The sequence below is a fragment of the Falco cherrug genome, chromosome 3 (assembly GCF_023634085.1).
Source record: "Falco cherrug isolate bFalChe1 chromosome 3, bFalChe1.pri, whole genome shotgun sequence".
Classification (NCBI taxonomy): Eukaryota; Metazoa; Chordata; class Aves; order Falconiformes; family Falconidae; genus Falco; species Falco cherrug.
Window position 1 is genome coordinate 107,035,482 of NC_073699.1, and position 17,880 is coordinate 107,053,361.

At 49.7% G+C, this 17,880-nt stretch overlaps 2 protein-coding genes across 3 annotated transcripts in view; one reads left to right on the top strand and one right to left on the bottom strand.

Moving 5' to 3' along the window:
- Window positions 1–167: 167 nt before the first annotated feature.
- On the bottom strand, window positions 168–5,868 carry TPRG1L (tumor protein p63 regulated 1 like). Its single transcript, XM_055704795.1, is given in 7 exon segments — window positions 168–1,287; window positions 1,289–1,448; window positions 1,451–1,640; window positions 2,377–2,530; window positions 3,144–3,320; window positions 4,642–4,733; window positions 5,639–5,868. Coding segments are annotated over 7 exon segments (1,089 nt in total). The 5' UTR covers window positions 5,831–5,868; the 3' UTR covers window positions 168–1,163.
- A 3,532-nt stretch (window positions 5,869–9,400) lies between these two features.
- MEGF6 (multiple EGF like domains 6) overlaps window positions 9,401–17,880 on the top strand; it is a 107,308-nt gene continuing 98,828 nt past the window's right edge. The window contains exons 1-3 of one of the 2 annotated variants that reach the window (XM_055704785.1): window positions 9,401–10,245; window positions 12,750–12,884; window positions 17,478–17,587. In XM_055704785.1, coding sequence (XP_055560760.1) covers window positions 10,160–10,245; window positions 12,750–12,884; window positions 17,478–17,587 — 331 coding nt within the window. In that variant the 5' untranslated portion in view covers window positions 9,401–10,159. The remainder of the gene's footprint in view (window positions 10,246–12,749; window positions 12,885–17,477; window positions 17,588–17,880) is intronic. The other variant, XM_055704786.1, reaches the window with a different exon arrangement.

A 17,880-nucleotide genomic window follows, 5' to 3' on the forward strand; every position in this document is an offset into this window, starting at 1 on the left:
GAGTGGATGGCTCAGCAGGGAAAGAGCCACTGGACTATCCTTTAACCCAAGTAGCAAGCCACAGTATCCTTCGAAAGAAGGGAGCCCATTGTTTAAGGTTTTATTGGATATTTTTGCTACTTAGTTTCACAGCCTCAGTCTCCACGAAATGAAGAACGAAGAACAAATAGAGTTGAAATGTAACTTTACTGCAAGATTAATGAAAATTAAACCGGTATCTTAGAAAATGCATTGAGAGGGGCATGCGCCTTGTTGCATTCCACCATGATTTCAGCTTTATGTAAGTTTCATAAAGACACATCTACTTGAAGTTCAAAAAACACCACTGCAGTGCAGCGTTTAGTCAGTATTGTAGTTCTGCAGATAAATACCCTGATAAAACACCACGTATAGAAGGTCACACACAATGAAAAAGCTTGCTAGAGTAACCTCATGAGCAATTTACTTGTCTCTTATGTGGCTTCTGAATTTCATTACTGGATGTTTGTAGGAGGTGAAGTGCAGGAATATATAAATCAAGATTGGCATACAGTGCTTAAAGTTTTATCTGTCTCCATTAAAAAGTCCTGCACTGCTGCTGTCCCAAACTAGAGTAGATGTAAGAAAAATTGCTAAGAATATAAATCTAATCAAAATAGAATTCCTTTTTAGTTTTATAAATAATAGCTTTGAAGGCAAATGTGTTTGAGGCTTTTGGCAATATTTTCTCGAAAGAGTCTTTATTCTATGGCTGCAGCAGGAAAACATGTAATAAGCTAGGAAGTTAAGACACTCTTAGACGGAAGGATATTTATAAAAAGCTAATAAACACATTTTCAGCCATATACTTCGGTTTACAGAGTAATAGTTCATGTGCACTGCTTCTGAGCAGACAAAACAGTACAGCTGTTACAAAATTAGCTGACTCTTTTGCTAAAGAATGACTGACACAGCTTTTGAAATTCTTCACAGGCATTAATCAAAATGCTAGGATTACAGTGAACCGTGAACACCAATACCTCTTTAAACAATACAGATCGATCCTGAGCACACTACATGATTTGACACCATATATAGGGATACAGCTGTAATATGGCATGTACATTCTCCTGTATCTTGGATATTTGTGTGGAGTGTTTGTAGCAGGTACCAATTGCACTTAATTAATGGGGACGAACACGCAGTTAGAAATGGAAAACACCACTGCTGACTAGCCCTGTATGAGAACCAGTAAGAACTGTAAATTCGACACAAAATAGAAGAATGACACTACCTTGTGTTTGCTTCAGATTAATCTGACCTGTGCATCCTCCATAACAACCAGGGCCTCCTGTGAACCGTTAATTCTACAGCTGCCTCCTTTCATTCTCCCAGCATCTTCACTTTATCACGTATTCTGCCACACAGCGTGCTCCCCCCAGGAGACCAAAATCACCTCCCCTTGAAAAGATTAAATGCAGTGGATTTTAAAATCCGATTTTGCCCCTTGTCATGGAGTAGCCAAGTTTGGCCTCGTTGTTGATGAAGGACATCAATCCCAGGTAGGTCTCGATCAGAAGAGGACGCTCCAGCACTAGCACGCCATTAGCCCTTCCTGGCAACGGACACTCCTTATGGGCTTTCTTCACAGCTTGAATTAGCTGAGTTTTGAAGTTTTCCAACTGAAAGAAAGAAAAAACCCACCTCTCTGTTTTTCCATTGTTCTAAAAATTGCAGAGCACACAGCTACTGATACTGAATTGTGAAGGATTAACGCTAAAGCTGTAGAAGTCGTAAGAGCTCTCATGCCATGGTAAACTTTACATTCTGGCATTCAACCTTAATGATACAGTTAATTTCATACTGGGACACTACTTACATGTAACTTAAACATCAGCTAGATGCATAAAGATTTATCAATGACTTGCATAGTTTATTTCTGACTGTAGTTCTGCTCTTCTCATTGGTGCGTTAAATTACTATAGTGTTCTATTTTTAAGGAAACCTCCAGAGGAAAGCAGCAGCTATTGCAAGAAAAACTGAAGCACCTGAGTGAAGGTTAACGGTTAGGAATTATTTGTTTAATTAGCTAGCAGTCCTAGATGAAAAGTCAGGCATCAGCCTGTCAGGTGAGTAAGAGCAGGAATAGCACCAAGATCCATTTTCTTTTGGGTTTTACATAACTCTACACCTTTGGAAGTTTCAGCTTCCTTCTTGTCTAAACCACTTATAGGCAGCTGGCCAAAACTGACAGTTAGGCTGCCCTGCAAGTCAAAATCTGGAGAACGGGGAAACGTAGCTTACAGCTCTGCGTTCTGTCCCTTTGAATTAACTGCTCTACCTTTTCAAAATAATACAAGTCGTATCAAGCTTATGAGACCAACAAGCCATCTGGAATAGGAGAGGCAACTTCCTTACTAGGCAAAGGGATGCAATCTTCTCATCAGCATCTGCCATCGGATGTTCGGTGAAGGTGACGTACGGGATGTTTGTGGACCACGGGTTCCATCTGTTTATGAAGGAGGCGCGGCTTTGCTTGTCCCACTGAATTCGGATACCAGTACCTTCTCGCCTGATACCGAAGACAGCGGAATTAATATGGTAAGACTTTGGAGTCTTTGAGGCAAGTTTAATTAGAAGTGTGCTGTCTGGAAAAGACCTACTTAAAACTGGAAGCTGAAATATAAGTTTGATAGTAAGTTTTTCCTCTACAGCGGTTAAGAATTCAGCCCCTGAAATACGCAAAGGAACATTTTTATAAGCTGAGTGCAAAAAGGTTAAGCTCATTAGACACTTAGGACACAATGCCTGAACTGTATCGCCTGTGACAGCCTGTGTTTATGCATGAACCAACATGTACACGTGGCTTTCTAGTAATGCTAGGGTGCTACTACTGCTGCTGCTACTTACTGCATTACATAATGGCAATGAACTTCTGAATCTATTTGTCTTACCCTGAAAGTCCTTAAGCAATTGGCATTTAACGTAACTAGTAACTATCCCAGCAAAACAGCAGCTACTCTGAGGCCTTCTAATGAAGCTTCAGTAATTATTTGCAAAGCCACATGCGCAAAAGGAAACCTCAAACTTGTCCAGCAGTCAGTGACAAAGGTTGACAGTTCAAACTGCTTATAATGATAACGCAGGAATTGCAGTGACGCTACCGTATTACGATGCCAGCTTACTTGTTCAGCGATTTAGGTGGGAACTGAAACTCCCCGACCGAGATGGTATCGACTGCGCTGAGGGCTATCCTTGTCACGTGCTGGCACTGCAGGCTGATGAAGTTGTATTTGCAGATCAGGAGGGACCAATCTGTGATAAGAATAAGACGCTCCTTCTCGTTGTTCCAGTGATCAATTCTAGTAAGATAACACAACTGAGCTTTAGCAGTTTTACTGGCTGGAAACACTTTACAGCTTGATGGATAGAAGAGTTGCTAAGGAGAACAAATCTGATGTCTTAGTCATACTTATTTTCCATTATGGCCTCTGCTTTGAATCAGCAAGTCTGGTGAGAGGTGGAACGTCACAACGTCATCTTGTTACAACATAAGAAAATATTAAGAAAATCAGATAAGTCTGAAGATCTTGAATGCTATGTAATGCATCCTCCATTAAGAGTGGAGTCTCCAATGACTCTTCCAGTAGTTTGGTACCATGCTGTTAGTGTGTTGCCATGTTTGCTAAATTATTAACTGCACTGGTGCATGTTCAGGGGAGAGAAATAGTTTTCTTTAACTCTGTGGTCTGACTTCTTATTTCCCTCCATAAGAACAATCTGTACGTTCAAAACTGATTTGTTTCTTCAAATTTCCTAACTAAAAGATCTTACCTTTCTTGGAGTGTGTTGCCATGCTGCATAGTTGAACCATCACAGCTATAATACTATCAGGGCAACCTAAGAGTACATCATATTTTTACTCTTAAGGGTAATGAGCTCAGCTTTTAAACTAGCAGCTTTGAAATCTGCAACAGCTTATTGATAGTGTTACTGATTTAATTCTCTTCCCTTACAAAAATTAAAAATTGTCTGTTTCAACAGGAACACTGATGTCAAGCTGATGAGACCACAGCTACCCTTACTGTGTCAAGGTAAGTGCAAAATAGTGGGGCCGGGCGGTGGGCTGGAGCGTTTCCACCTGCCGTGAACCTTTCTCTCTGCTGGTTTGACTTGTCCCACAGTGAAAGGACCGAAATCGCCCCCTGCCTTCTGCCCACCCCAGGGGGTGCTTGGAGCTGGCAGAGCTGGCTGAGCGTTGTTCTGAAGAATCAGGCATCTCGGCTCGTGCTTTGCTCCTATCCCCTAGTCCAGACACCTTGCAAATTGTCAGCTTCCATTTCGTTGATCGGTGAATTGCAGGGCTAACGGCCTGTAACTCACTGCCTTTTGGTGAAGTAGTTTATTAAAGCTGCGTTAGTGGGTTTAGGGTATGAGCAAATTCCCTATTGTACTGGATTTTGTAACGAGTGAACTTGGGAGCTTTCATCGAAATCCCCCAGTGGGCTGGATTACACAGGAACAGCGATATGGTACAGCCATGCGAGGCCACTTTGAGGCTTCCACATCACTTCACAAGCGTTAATACAACACACGGCTCTGAAAGGTGTAGGTGGGCTGCAGGGCTGGGGTCTGCCGCAGGGTGCAAGGGGAGGGGGCCTGGCCCTCGGCAGCGCTACTTACTCGGTCAGCAGCCAGACGCTCTGCACTGCCCCGTCCTCGGTGGGCATCACGACCACGCGGATTTCATTGACTGCTTGCTCTATGGTGCCGGGCTAAACGGGGGAGGCAGACGTTAGGGGGTACCAGGCTAAACAGGGGAGGCAGAGGTTAGGGGGTGCCAGACTAGATGGGGGAGGCAGAGGTTGGGGGGGTGCGGGGTTCAGTGGCCTGAGGCAGTGGTTGTGGGGTTCCAGATTAACCAAGGCAGAGGTTGGGGGTGTGTGCTGGGATAACGGGCTGAGGCAGAGGTCAGGGGGATGTGGGGCTCACCGGTGCTGAGGTTAGGGGGGGATGCAGGGTTCAGCAGCCCAAGGCAGAAGTTGGGGCATGATGGATTAACCAAGGCAGAGGTCGGGGGGCTGCGGGGTTCACAGAGTCGGGGGGTGCCGGGTTAACCGAGGCAGAGGTTGGGGGATGCGGAGTTCACCGGGGCCAAGGTTAAGGGGGATGGGGGCTAAGCGGGCCCGGGGCAGCGGTGGGGTGGGGGGTGCAGGGCTCGGCGGTCCGGGGTGCAGCGGCGAGGGGCTGGGGGTGGGGTGGGGGGGGGGGTGCGGGGGTGGGCGGCCCGGGGCAGCGGCGGGGGAGGGGGGGAGGGGCTCGGCGGGCCCGTTGTGGGGCTGGGCGGCCCGGGGTGCAGCGGCGGGGCCCGGCCCGGGGCTGGGCGGCCCCGGGCAGAGGCGGCGGGGGGTGCCGGGGCTCGGCGGGCCCGGTGCGGGGCTGGGCGGCCCGGGGTGCAGCGGCGGGGGTGTGTGTGAGGGGCTCGGCGGGCCCGGGGGCAGCGGCGGGGGGGTGCGGGGCTGGACGGCCCGGGGCAGCGGCGGGGGGTGCAGCGGCGGGGTGCGGGGCTGGGCGGCCCGGGGCAGCGGCGGGGGGTGCAGCGGCGGGGGGGGTGCGGGGCTGGGCGGCCCGGGGCAGCGGCGGGGTGCGGGGCTGGGCGGCCCGGGGCAGCGCTCCGTACCCGGAACACGAAGTACTGGCGGAGGCGGCCGCCGCGGGTGGCGGTGCGCACACTCAGCGGCCGCAGCGTCTGGCGGGGCGCGGCGGGCGGCTCGAAGGGCGGCCCGGTCTCCTCCGGCACCAGCATCGCCGCCGCGGGGCTGCCGGGGCTGCCGGCCGGGCCGCCCTCCGCCGTGTCCCGGAGCTGCAGCATCGCGGCCGGGCCGGGCTCTCGCCGCCTTCCGGGGCGGGCGGTTGGCCGGGCCCGCCTTCCCCCCGCCGGGGGCGGCCCTCGGGGCTGCGGGGCGCGGTCGGGCCACGCGTGGGCTCCCCGCCGAGCCGGGCTGGGGCGGGCGGGCAGAGCCTTTCCGCGCCGCCCGGTCGGGTGTCGCGGGACCCTTTAGGTGGGAAGACCTTGAAGGTCATCGTGTCCAGCCGTTACCGCCACACTGCCGGGGCGGTGTGGTGGATGAAGGGGGGATGTGGGGTGACGGGGCGATGCCGAACTGGCCAAGTTGAGAGCCCCGAAGCCCGTTCCACACTCAGCACGCTTGGTGGCAGAGGTTAAATAATGCTAGGGAATGAATGACAAGCTAATGTTTCTAAATCTGTGGTCTCTGGTGTTATCGCAGATGTTATCATCAGTCTTTGTCGGACCGTGTTGTATCTTTGGGCCCTTTCCAGGGCTGTTTTACCCCGAGCCAAAGGATGACATCTTCAGCAGGTCCTTGTGTTGGGAAACGATACAAAATTAAGACTGTATTAAACAGTGCTGCATTTTCGATATCCATCTTTCATGTGTTTCACCTATTCCCTTCAGTGCTCTCTCTGCAGCGCTCGCTCACATGAATCCATTGAAGTGGGAAGCCTTGTTGTTGCCTTTGAAGTGGCTTGCAAAGGGTGGCAGGGATGGCTTTACACGCTGTGGGGTCTCCTGCTGTGCTCCAGGCCCAGCTGTTCCCCCACCAAAGCCTGTCCTTTGCTCTGTGGGTGGCCAGCCGGGCATGGTGGCCAGAGCATGGTGGCTAGCAGGGTATGGTGGCCTCCTGGGCATGGAGGCCAGCCAGGCATGGTGGCCTTCTAGGCATGGTGGCCAGCAGGGTATGGTGGCCAGCCAGGCACTGTGGCCTCCTGGGCATGGGGGCCAGCAGGGCACTGTGGCCTCCTGGGCATGGTGGCCAGCAGGGCATGGTGGCCAGCAGGGCATGGTGGCCAGCCAGGCACTGTGGCCTCCTGGGCATGGTGGCCAGCAGGGCATGGTGGCCAGCCAGGCACTGTGGTCTCCTGGGCATGGGGGCCTGCTGGGTGTAGTGGCCAGCTGGGCATGGTGGCCTGCTAGGCATGGTGGCCAGCTGGGCATGGTGGCTAGCAGGGTATGGTGGTCTCCTGGGCATGGGGGCCTGCTGGGTGTATTGGCCAGCCGGGCATGGGGGGTCTGCTAGGCATGGTGGCTGCCAGGGCATGGTGGCCAGCAGGATATCGTGGCCTGCTGGGCACGGTGGCCGGGCCAGCAGGGCATGGTGGTCTCCTGGGCATGGTGGGCAGCAGGGTATGGTGGCTTCCTGGGCATGGTGGTCGGCCAGCAGGGCATGGTGGTCTCCTGGGCATGGTGGGCAGCAGGGTATGGTGGCTTCCTGGGCATGGTGGTCGGCCAGCAGGGTACGGTGGCCTCCTGGCATGGTGGCCCGGCCAGCCCCGTCAGCCCAGGCCCAGCGCAGGGGCCCGGCCGGCGCGGACGAGCCGCGGCCTGGAGAGGGAGCCACACTCCAGGCTCTGCCCGCCCGGGCTGCAGCGCCCGCGGCCTGGCGGGCCCGGCCCGGCGCACGGCTCCACCGGGACCGCCTGCCGCCGCTGCGGAGCCCCCGACACCGGGGGGACACGGAGCGGTTGGAGCGAGCCCAGAGGAGGCGGCGAAGATGCTGGGGGGGCTGGAGCCCCTCTGCGGCGCTGGGGCTGCTCAGCCTGCAGAGGAGGCTCTAGGGACACCTTGCAGCACCCTGCGGTGCTATGGGGGACAACAGGAGAGCTGGAGCGGGGCTTTTTCCAAGGGCATGTTCTGACAGGACGAGGGGGAATGGCTTTAAGCTGAAAGAGGGGAGATTTAGATCAGATATTAGGAAGAAAATCTTCATTCTGAGGGTGGCAAGGCGCTGACACAGGCTGCTCAGAGCAGCAGTGGGTGCCCCATCCCTGGCAGTGCCCAAGGCCATGGACGGAGCTGGGAGCAGCCAGGGCTGGTGGCCAGTGTCCCTGCCCCTGGCACGGGTCGGACTAGGTGATCTTTAAGGTCCCTTCCAACCCAAACCATTCCTACAGGTGCAGACACTGCCTTCCCAGCACCATTTTTGCCAAAGCTGGGCCCAAACAGAGGATCAGCTGTGTGTAGAGAAAGCGTTTGGCTAGTGGTGGTAAGTCAGCACAGAGAGACTAACCAGGAGCTACCTCACTGCTTCCTACTGTAAGAAAAGTCCAAACTGTTAAGTCCTGACAGGAAAACGTGGGCCTGAATTTATTGTATCCTGGAACGCTCTCCATCGCTACAAAACATCTTGATGTAGTTGCCTTTCTTTAGGAAGAATGAAAGATGTTGTTTTCCCATCTGTTAGGCTTGGCAGATACTTTACTTCTAAGTGGAAACATTAGCCCCCCCCATACCTACTCTTTCTGTGACCTAAATGATTTATACAACTGCTGTGACGTTGGAAGGGTTAAGGTGTTAAAGCAGCTGCCTTGGTTTCTTCCTAGAGCTACCAGCTTTTGGGCATGGATTGTGGGTGACTTCAGTCTTGATGTAATCGTTGTCTTTCAGTAGCAGAATACACGCCTGGCACGGGACTGAAACTGCGCAAACTTTCTTATCCTACTTCACTCGCAGAAATCGGTGTTTGCCAAAGGTCAGGTCTGCCTGGGGCTGCCCCAGGGCAGTGGAGCAGTGCCCAGCTGCTGCTTTGACGAGTCCTCGCCCTCAGTGGGAGGCTTTGATGGTGGGTTCTTGAGGCAGGAAAGTTTTAGCGCAGCATCCCTGCTCCGCTCTCGTCTTCTCCATCCTGCTGCATTGGCTGCTATGCATGCACCCATCCTTCCAGGAAGGCAGGCAGGAGGCAGCTCCGCTCTCTGTAAGCTCCTTGGCCCTCCCCAGTGCCGCCAAGCCTGGCAATAACAACTGGAGATACTTGTGGTGGTTTTTTGGAAGAGGAAACTCAGCAGTGAACCAACTCAGAGCCAGGCTTGGGCACTTTCCTCTCTGTTTTTTCATTCTGCAGGGGCCAGCGGACTGTCACCCAGGTTCAGCAAAATCCTCATCAATGACTTCTTGTGCTCTCTCCCTGGTCAGTAGGGAGATTGGTGGGAAAAGGCAGATAGCAATTTCATCTTGTTCCCCAGCTCCCTCTTTGCCCAGTGTATTTCCCCACCACCCTGGGACCTGGTTGTTAACAGCACTCGAGCAGCTGAGTGCAGGTCAGATGTGTCCCTGTCCGTATTATGTGCACAGCAGAATTTCCTTGGGAAGTGATCAATTTTGTTATCTGTTAAAGTGCATAGGAAAGATTCAGTCTCTGTGGGATATTTTTAGAGCTGCTGGGAAAGGGATTTTGGGTGGTGTGTACAGAGTTGGCCTTGGGTAGTGCAAAAGAGCTGTCTTTGGAGAAACAAACCCGAATCATTTCTGCTACTGTTCTGCAGGGTTTCCCCCCTCCTCTCCTCGGGGTTGGACACAGCTGGTGGGAGGGATTTCTGACTGTCAGCAAGAAAAGAAACAAGAGAGCACGTGAGGGAAAGGAGCTAGACCTGGGAAAGGCAGGAGGAAAGTTTTGTTACTCCCTTGAAATGCAGGGAAGCTGCTCTTAGTGTGTGTGTGTGTGCGTGCAGGAGTTACTCAAGCCCGTCTCCGGAGGAAGGTGGGGGGCTGTAGCAGCTGGATGGCTTCACCTATGCAGGTGGGGTAAAAGAGACTCTGCTTGCTTTTGGAAAAGCCCCCTGGAAGTGGACTTCTCGGTGCGCAGCAGAGCACGCCTCCTGTTTCCTTTCACTTGATGGGTGCTGATTTTTATATTGCCTTGTGCAGTGGGTCGCAATTCCAAATCAGCTAAACCCACATGGGGCTTCATCGCTGGACAGAACCCAGGTCTTGTGAGCCACCAGGTCTTCGGGCTTTGGCAAGAAGCAAATGCCAGAAGGAAAAGTCACTTCAGTACATTTCAATGCGAGCAAATGAGCATAAGAAGCCTGGTTTGGATTTGGGAAAAACCCAGCTACAATCTGCACTATAATCATTTCCCATGGACTGAAGAAACTTGCTGAACTGAACCCATATGTGAGGAAGCATCTAGAAATGATAAAGCTGCTCTCCCTGTGCAAGAATTCCCGTGTGCTCCAATAGCATTGTCTTTTGCAAGAAAGAGAGACACCGGCAAGTTAGAAGCAGGAGATGGCCAGGAGTGTCCTTTGAGATACAGGAACTGGCGAGTCGTGCTTGAGAAGGCTGTGAGATTTTCTAGGCACCCACTGGAAGCACCTTGGAGGGGAGAGAGAAGGTGTTGCGATGGAATTTCGTGCAGTGGCACTGTCATTCATCCTTGCATTGCAAATATCTTCTCTGGCTTCTGGGAACAAACTGCAGCCCCATACGTAAGTAGCGAGAAAAGAGTGCTGGAGTGTTCTTACAGGGCAGGGAACTGCAAAGCAGAAGTTGAATACAGTATTTTCAAATCAAGGGTGAAGGCAGGAGCAGAGAGAGTGAAAGGGAGGGAGGGCTGCTCTGTGTTTCTTTATCTAGCACCAGATGTACATAAAGGGGAATAGACGTTTGAAAATCTGGATAGGCTTTGCTTGCAGGAGGTAACTCACTGTTTTTAACCACAATGTTGCTACTGTGTGAGCGCAAGAGGTGATTGTTGTGTAAATAGCTTGACCTTTCTTCACAGACCTGCTATTTTTATTGCACTTTGTCTATCTCTTGGTGCATGCTTCTTTCCCCCTTTTGCTGTTAGGCTAGCAGCACGTAGGTCCGTTCTTTTTAATTAAATTTTACAGTTACAGTTTGGTGTTAATCATTTGGCTTCTTTGGAAAACTTCCTTGCAAGTTTGGTCTCCTGCCAGAAGATGATCTCTCGATGCAGGGGGATTGCTCTAATTCTTTCTGTAAATGAACTCGGTGTTGCATGGTGTGCTAACTCCAAGCTGCTCTCCCTGATGTTTTTAACTTTTTGATGGGAAAGGGGTCCTTTCCAGCAGATAAAGGTTTTGCGAGACAATGCCTTTTCTCCCCATGGCAGAGATTTTGTGCTCCTGCCTTGACAATTACTTTTAGGTCTTCTTGGATGAGATGCTAGAGATGAGATGTGTGCCAAAGCATGAGAGAAAAGAATCTGCCAGCGCCGGGGCAGGGCTGTCACTTCCCATGGGGCGTTGCGGACGATGCCTGTTGCACACACAACCACTGTTTGGGGCACACAAAAACCTTTCTTCACTGTAATCAATTACACCAAAACGGCACTGCTGCCAGCCTTGTTCTTGTGGTTCCTTTCAGTTCTGGTTTTGGACGTGCAGAGAGCTGGGAGGTGAGGCGCCGGCAGGCTTGCAGCAGAGGAGGTCCAGAGGGTAGGGAGATGCCGCTCTTGGCATCAGCTTGCAGCTCGCCGTGTATGGAGACGCTCACAAAATAAAACAGCTTCTCTGGCAGTCACCATTAGTGCTGGGAACTGTTGTATCGGTGAAGTGATGTGTGCGGAGCTTTGCAAGCCAAGCAGCTCAGCAGTGGCCACATGTGGGGATGACGAGAGGAGATTTTAGAGCAAAACCGGAGGGGGAAGAAAACATGCCATTAATCCCAAAGGCATTGCCAGGCTTGCTGTAAGAGCAGTGTAATTGAACATCTTGGAGCAGTCAGATGCCAGCTGCAATCTCTATGCTTCACCATGTCCAAACTATTTAGTTGAACTTCTTTTATAGAAAGTATTTTTGTGAAAACTCTCGGCTCCTTTTGAAGCAACAGAAGCAGTCCCAAATAATGAATGGCTCATAACTTATTAAGTCAGGGATAAATGATTCCCTCTTTGTTCTTAGTTAAAACTACTGATTTGTACTTGGAGAAGGAGAGTTAGATTAGAAAAGAAATTAAACACAAATGGTATTTTCTTTATTTTCTTACCAAATTATATATATATTCACTTTTATTTACTGGAATTAGTCTTGCAGTTCTGAATGTGTGAGAGAGCAGCTAAGACAGCAAAATGTCTAAAACAGATTTAAAGCAGTATTAACAAAATGATGTATCATTTCTACTGGCTGAATATTTTTTTTTTCCAATTGCTGTCAGATGATGCAGATCCCATTTGTGTTTACAATGACAATAGTCAGGAAAATAATGCCCTAGGTCCAAAGAAGGAATGTGTTCTTCTTTAACTGAGATCAGACAGGATGGACAAACATAGAAATTATGGTGCTATCGGATCTTTTCTGATCCATCCTTTTTTGTTTCAAGGCTAAAAATCAGCCTTAATTTATCAGTGGAAAAGTAACTGCTGCATTTTTCAAGTGGGCTGTAGAGCATCCCAGGACCTAGAGGTACCAAATGTCGGCTTCCCGATCTCACTGAAGTTTGCTATGTTGCAATGTTATAAAAACATCTTGCTTTAGATTTCTGTTCCTGTATCTGAGCCTCATCACAGGCTGCAGGTCTGGAGACTCAAGGAGGGGGTTCAGGGTGGAGCAGGCTTCTCATGTCTGCCACTGGCTTATAGCGTGGGATTACTCCCCGTGTCCTCTCTGCTTTAGATGGCCGTTTTCCATCTAAATGTGGGTTTGTGATGTTCACCTTGTAGTTCTCCAATGTTTAACTGATTCACAAAAGCCTACTGACATGCTTTTGAGAAATACAGATTATACTATTCTACTGTGTGTTTTGTTGGTGCCAGTGTCACGCTCTTACAATTCTATCTGTTCACAAGAGCATTTAATCCAAGAATTCTGGGGGCAGCTGGAGAGGCTGCATTTGACAACTGCCTGTGGCTGGTCAACCTGGCAGATTTCTTTTCCCTACACTGATTTAATTAAAGGAGGAGGCAAACACCATATATTGTATAAGCTCGTAAGTAAGGAAATTCAAAGACACCTCTTTTTCTCTGTGGCAGGCCAAACGTCTGTGCGGAGCAGGAGCTGGCGGTCGTGGGGCACCGGCAGCCTTGTGTCCAGGCCTTCACCCGCACCGTCAAAGTGTGGAAGCAGGACTGCGGGGGACGGCAGTGGTGTACGGGCTACGAGCGGAGGTATGTGTTCTTCCTTGGAGCTTGATTTGCTCCTTGCGTGATGGAAATTGGTTCCTTCTCATCATCAGCAGCGGGGAAGCGAGCTTGTTGCTCACTTGGCATCTGCAAAGGGGAGAGCCCGTTGCACCGGCCACGCAGCTGGTGGGTCTGGGCACAGGGGGAGAGGGCTGGGAGCAGCTGCATGTGTGCCTGTCTTGCTGCCCACACTGGGGTCTGGCACAAGAAATAGCATTGATAACTGCGTGGTACCCTCCGAGGAGCCTCAGTGACCAGCCAGCATGGCTGTGGCTCTCCTCAATCCCCTGCAGCTCTCTAGGGAGAGGGGAGACTTACCCTGCACTTGGTACCTGGCCGTCAGCGGGTCTGGCATTAGGGTAGCAAAGCAGTTCATTTAGGGGCCAATGTAAACAGAAAGTTACGTGCAGGGGGAGATGTGGCTCTGAACCCACAAATGAGCTGTAAAGAGTAAATCTATTTTATTAGATATTTTTTTCTTGGCTAAAACCTGGAGACTGTGAGAGATTTGTAAACCCTACGTGTGTCTAGCTGGAGGGGTTTCTGACCCTACCTGGCACCTTTTTGATACTGAGTTTTTAAATTGTTAAGGAATTCCCAAAGGGAAGATATATTGCTTTTGTTCTAAAGAAGCTTTCTTCTGGTTAGCTGTTTGCAGTCATCTGACGATGTATTACATCTGTTTCCTATGATCTTGCCATGTTAACCAAATGACTTAATCGCATCACGTGCATTCTTCCTGTATCTTTAGATGTCTCAGCTTCATGGCGGAGGCATCTCAGTGCCTCTGTAGTTTTACAAAGCTGAAGGCAGTAGCTGGGTCCAAGTGAGGTTTATTGTGTATGGTCTGAAAAAAAATAACAAATACCACAAAAAATGTGGCCATCGTGCAAGTGATGCTCCATGAGGACAGGTGGTGGTCGTTGGCAGGTTTTGCTGTGGGTCACCGGCTTCCTTTCGCACCAAGAGTGGGGCTGTGCCCACCTCAGAAGAGTGTACAGCTCAGTGGAGGTAGGCTTGCACGGGCAAGAAAGGAATTTGTCTGTACACTGAGCAGAAAATGGATGCAGTTGTTCAGCTAATGGTACAGCCCTTGAGTTGCTGACTGGCCTTTACTGGGAGCTGGGAGGCCAGGCAAGGAAGGGTTGCAGGGGGAGGGTTATGAACGTGTGCAACAGTGCAAATAATGAACTTTTTTTACCTGCATAGCAGCCAAACTACAGTGTGCCCCATCTTCTTCTGTGCTCCACCTGCTTTTCCTGCCTTGTTAGGCAGTTACAAGCCTTTACAAAATAATAATGATAGCAGTAGTTTCAAAGAAGTATCTTGGACTAGAGACAGCTTTTAAGTCTTGACTTTAGGAATTCCTCCTAACCTGTAATTGCCAGTAATTATCTTGGTGATGATATCTGTGTAGTGGTAATAAAGGAGCAAACAGAGTCCATCTTTTGACCGTGTTTTAAGAGAGGGCTTTGAAATGATAGGTGCCCTGTCTCCTCCTGCTTCAAAGGCTGGGAACTTTTCAGACCCAGCTGTCCCTCGCGTTCTTTAATGTGCTGTTTTGACATTGTAAATCAAGGAACTGAAATGAAAAAAATTTCTGTTGTGCTTCATTGTGAATATTAGAACAGCCTAGTGCTATAACTCTGTTCCTTGATGAAAATGCAGAGATGAAGCCTAGAGATTCTGTGAGGGATTTCACCCAAGGAATTTTAAAAGCAAGATGGTAAAAGGACTATCACAGAACTTTCGTCATTCTAGGCAAGATTTTGTCCTATATCCCCTTGCTCTAAACTTCTTTCAGGAGTTCCCATCGCAGCAAGCTTATTGCGATAGATGGGTGATCTCCTGCCAAGCTCCCTTGTGCTGAGCAATTGAGGGCAGTGGAGCGCACAGTTTGTGCATTCGGAGAGATGCTACGCAGCTTCTGTCTCACCCGCTGGAGCTGCTCCAGTTGGACCCAGCTCCAGCAGCACAGGCCTCAGGAAGCATATTAACAGCTTCAGGATCTGACACACACAGGGTTAGCCTGAAATTGGCCTCAGTGCCTTTGAGTTCATGGACATGACTAGGGAAATCCAGCATCTGCTGTTCCTTTCCCCAGTGCACCGTTTAGTGCCGCTGCCTAGCTCACCTGCCTGGCAAGGACCAGCTGTCTGCAGGGGCTGAAGCACAAGTCACTGACATGCAAGGTTCATAAGTGTTAGAGCTAATTTTCTAAAATTCCCATGCATGCCTGGGGTGCTGCAGACGCCACTACAGTTCCATCGCTTTGCCTAAACTGTAAGCGAGATTCAGGGGAGGAGGGTGGGCTGGGGCAGGCAGGGGACCCAGGGTGGCCAAGGGGATGTTTATCTGCTGAGTTTGTGTGTTTCAGAACCAGTTGCATTTGGTTTTATAGGACTTGCAGTCCTGTACTCTAGGCAGAGATAAAAGATTTCCCAAAAGTCAGAACAAACCTTGCTCCGTACACTCACAACACGGGCCCTGCCTGCTCAGGGAGCCAGCATCTGCTCTTCAGCCGATGATCTGAGCATCCTCTGGGCTGCGCTTCTCGTTGTTCCTGGTAAAGCAATGCTTTTGCTACTGGTTGTGTAACTTTCCTGAATTAGGTAACAACAGAAGGTAGCTTTGCTCAGCCCTCAGTAACGAAACTTGGAGGAACAGCAGAGCTGTCCCAGAGAGGCTGGAAGTGGATTTTCCAGCAGCAGGACATAGCAAGATTTTTAAGCCTGGGTTCCATTAGTTCTGGCTCGTTCAACATTTTCTGTGCCAGGGACTCCTTAAAACATGAAAGAAAACAGAAACATTGAAGATAAAATATCGCCTATGTGGTTCTTTCCAGTCTGCAGCATCCAGATATCCTCAGGCAATGGAGGCTGTCAAAATATTTGCATCTCCTTAGAATCCACTTGGGCTGACTTAAGGATCTGAAGTGTCCAGACGAGCCCATCAAATTCGTGGATATGAGGTTGTTCAGGGTAATGTTTGGGGCAGAAAGGAGCCCGGGATTAGTCCTGAGCTGTCCTACATTGCTATTTCTTGGTATACCTTTTCCTCCCCGTTTCTGAGCCCGTGCAGGGCAGAGGGAAGGGGCTGCTTGTGGCCATGCAGTCTTCCTCATTTTGGATGAGAAGGATGGTGTTTTCCAGAATAGCCCATGCAGGGAATGGTTGTTGCATTAGCACCAGCCCACTGCTGTCATGTCCTCCTGTGCTTCCTAACGCACCCTGCCCACCGCGCTGCAGCCCTGGGCTGGGACATAGCTCTTGGTACCGAGAGGATCTGGGTGGATCTGAGCCTGATTGCTGCTCTCCTGGTGTTTGAGGGACTGTAAATTGTTTTCTCAGCTGCTTCGGGAACACGAGCATTTCCTTCATAATTTGTTAATAGCTCATACAAAAAAAATGGTATCTGCTTTTATTTTTCTCAGTTGTGCTTCCATATGCTGGTTGGCACAGAGGAGTAGCCAAAGGTTTTCTTCATGGGAATTCATGGTTCACTGTTATTTAGGTTTTTTTTAGAAACATTCGACAAAATCAAACAACTAGACTGAGTTAGGATAAATATTTTCAGGGGACATGTACAACACATCTGCTGTGCCAAATATTTGTTGTTGTTTGTCTGATTTGCTTTGGTGGAGTAGTTTCATGTCCTGCCAAAGGATCTTTTTAAAAATTGCCTTCAAGAGTTTTATCTGTGTTTCAATTTTCACATACACAAAACATCAAATTTCCAGAGAAAAAAAAAGCGTCACTTATATTTATTTTTGCTTCAGATCAATTCCTGCTTTCAGACCCCAACTCCCACCCTGGAAGTTACTCGTAGGAGTTGTTGCAGGGACCTTCAGCTTCCACCTGAGTGCATCATCCCCTGCGGAGGCTGTGCTGGCTCTGCTGAGCAGGCAACAGTGCTGCCGCGTCCCGGGACTGTGCCGTGCTGGAGAGGGCTTTTTGCTTTTTCTGGAAGATGGGGGAGATGTGATCGCACGTGGCGTGGCTGGGCTTGTCAATGTTTAGCTGAGGGTTTTGCAGGGCAGAGCGGGAGGAGAGCAAGGAGGAGAAAGCCCTTTCCATCAGGGAGATTGGTTCTGCTGGCTTTAACCTGTGGGAACCTTGCTATATAAATCGTACCTGCATGGAGAGCTTTTTGCATAGCTGGATATTCCCATCAGGATTCTGACAATTTTTTTAGCTCACCAGCCCCTTGGAGACACTTGCCCATGCACGCTAAAGCTGGACTGAAATACCCGTTTCTCTTAAAGTTTAAATTTCCTTCATTAACAAGTTTAAGAGAGGAGCTCAGAGCTGTGAAATAGTTTAGAAGAGGAGAAAACAGTCAGGGGTGTTATGAGGACCTGGACACACATCTCTTGTGTTTCTGATTAGAGTAAATTAAGAAGTATTTTCTTAGCATCAGTGATCATTGCTAGACCAGGTGGAAAAAAATGTCAGTGCATTTGAAAACCTCATTTTGTTTATATCCACAGTTAAGTGTTACAACCTCTGTTCTTTCCAGTTTCCTCGTTCTGCCGGAATTAACGTTGTCCGGGTGGTATCTTGGTTTGTTGTGTTTCAGAACTGCATACTACACGGGCTACAGGCAAGTGTACAAGGTGAAATACCAGACTGCATACAGATGTTGCCCAGGATGGTCGCAGCTGGGAGGGGATGCTGGCTGTCTCTACCGTAAGTATCACACTGTTTGGATGAAATTCTTCATTTGCTACTGTCCGTATTGTTTTTTTGGCTGAGGGTGCTCATTTCAAGTCCTGTGCCTGCATTAAATGCTAGAAAAATGTCTTTAAACGGGGCTGGGTTTTTTGTTGTTTGTTTGGAGGTTTTATTTTTGTTTATTTTAACTGTGTGTCAGAAGGAATTTTCTCTGGCTTCCCAGGAAGCGCTGTGTGGTGCTTTCTGTTTGTGGAGAATTTCCTCATCGCAGCGTGAAAGGGTTTTCAGAGTTGCATTCATTTATCCAG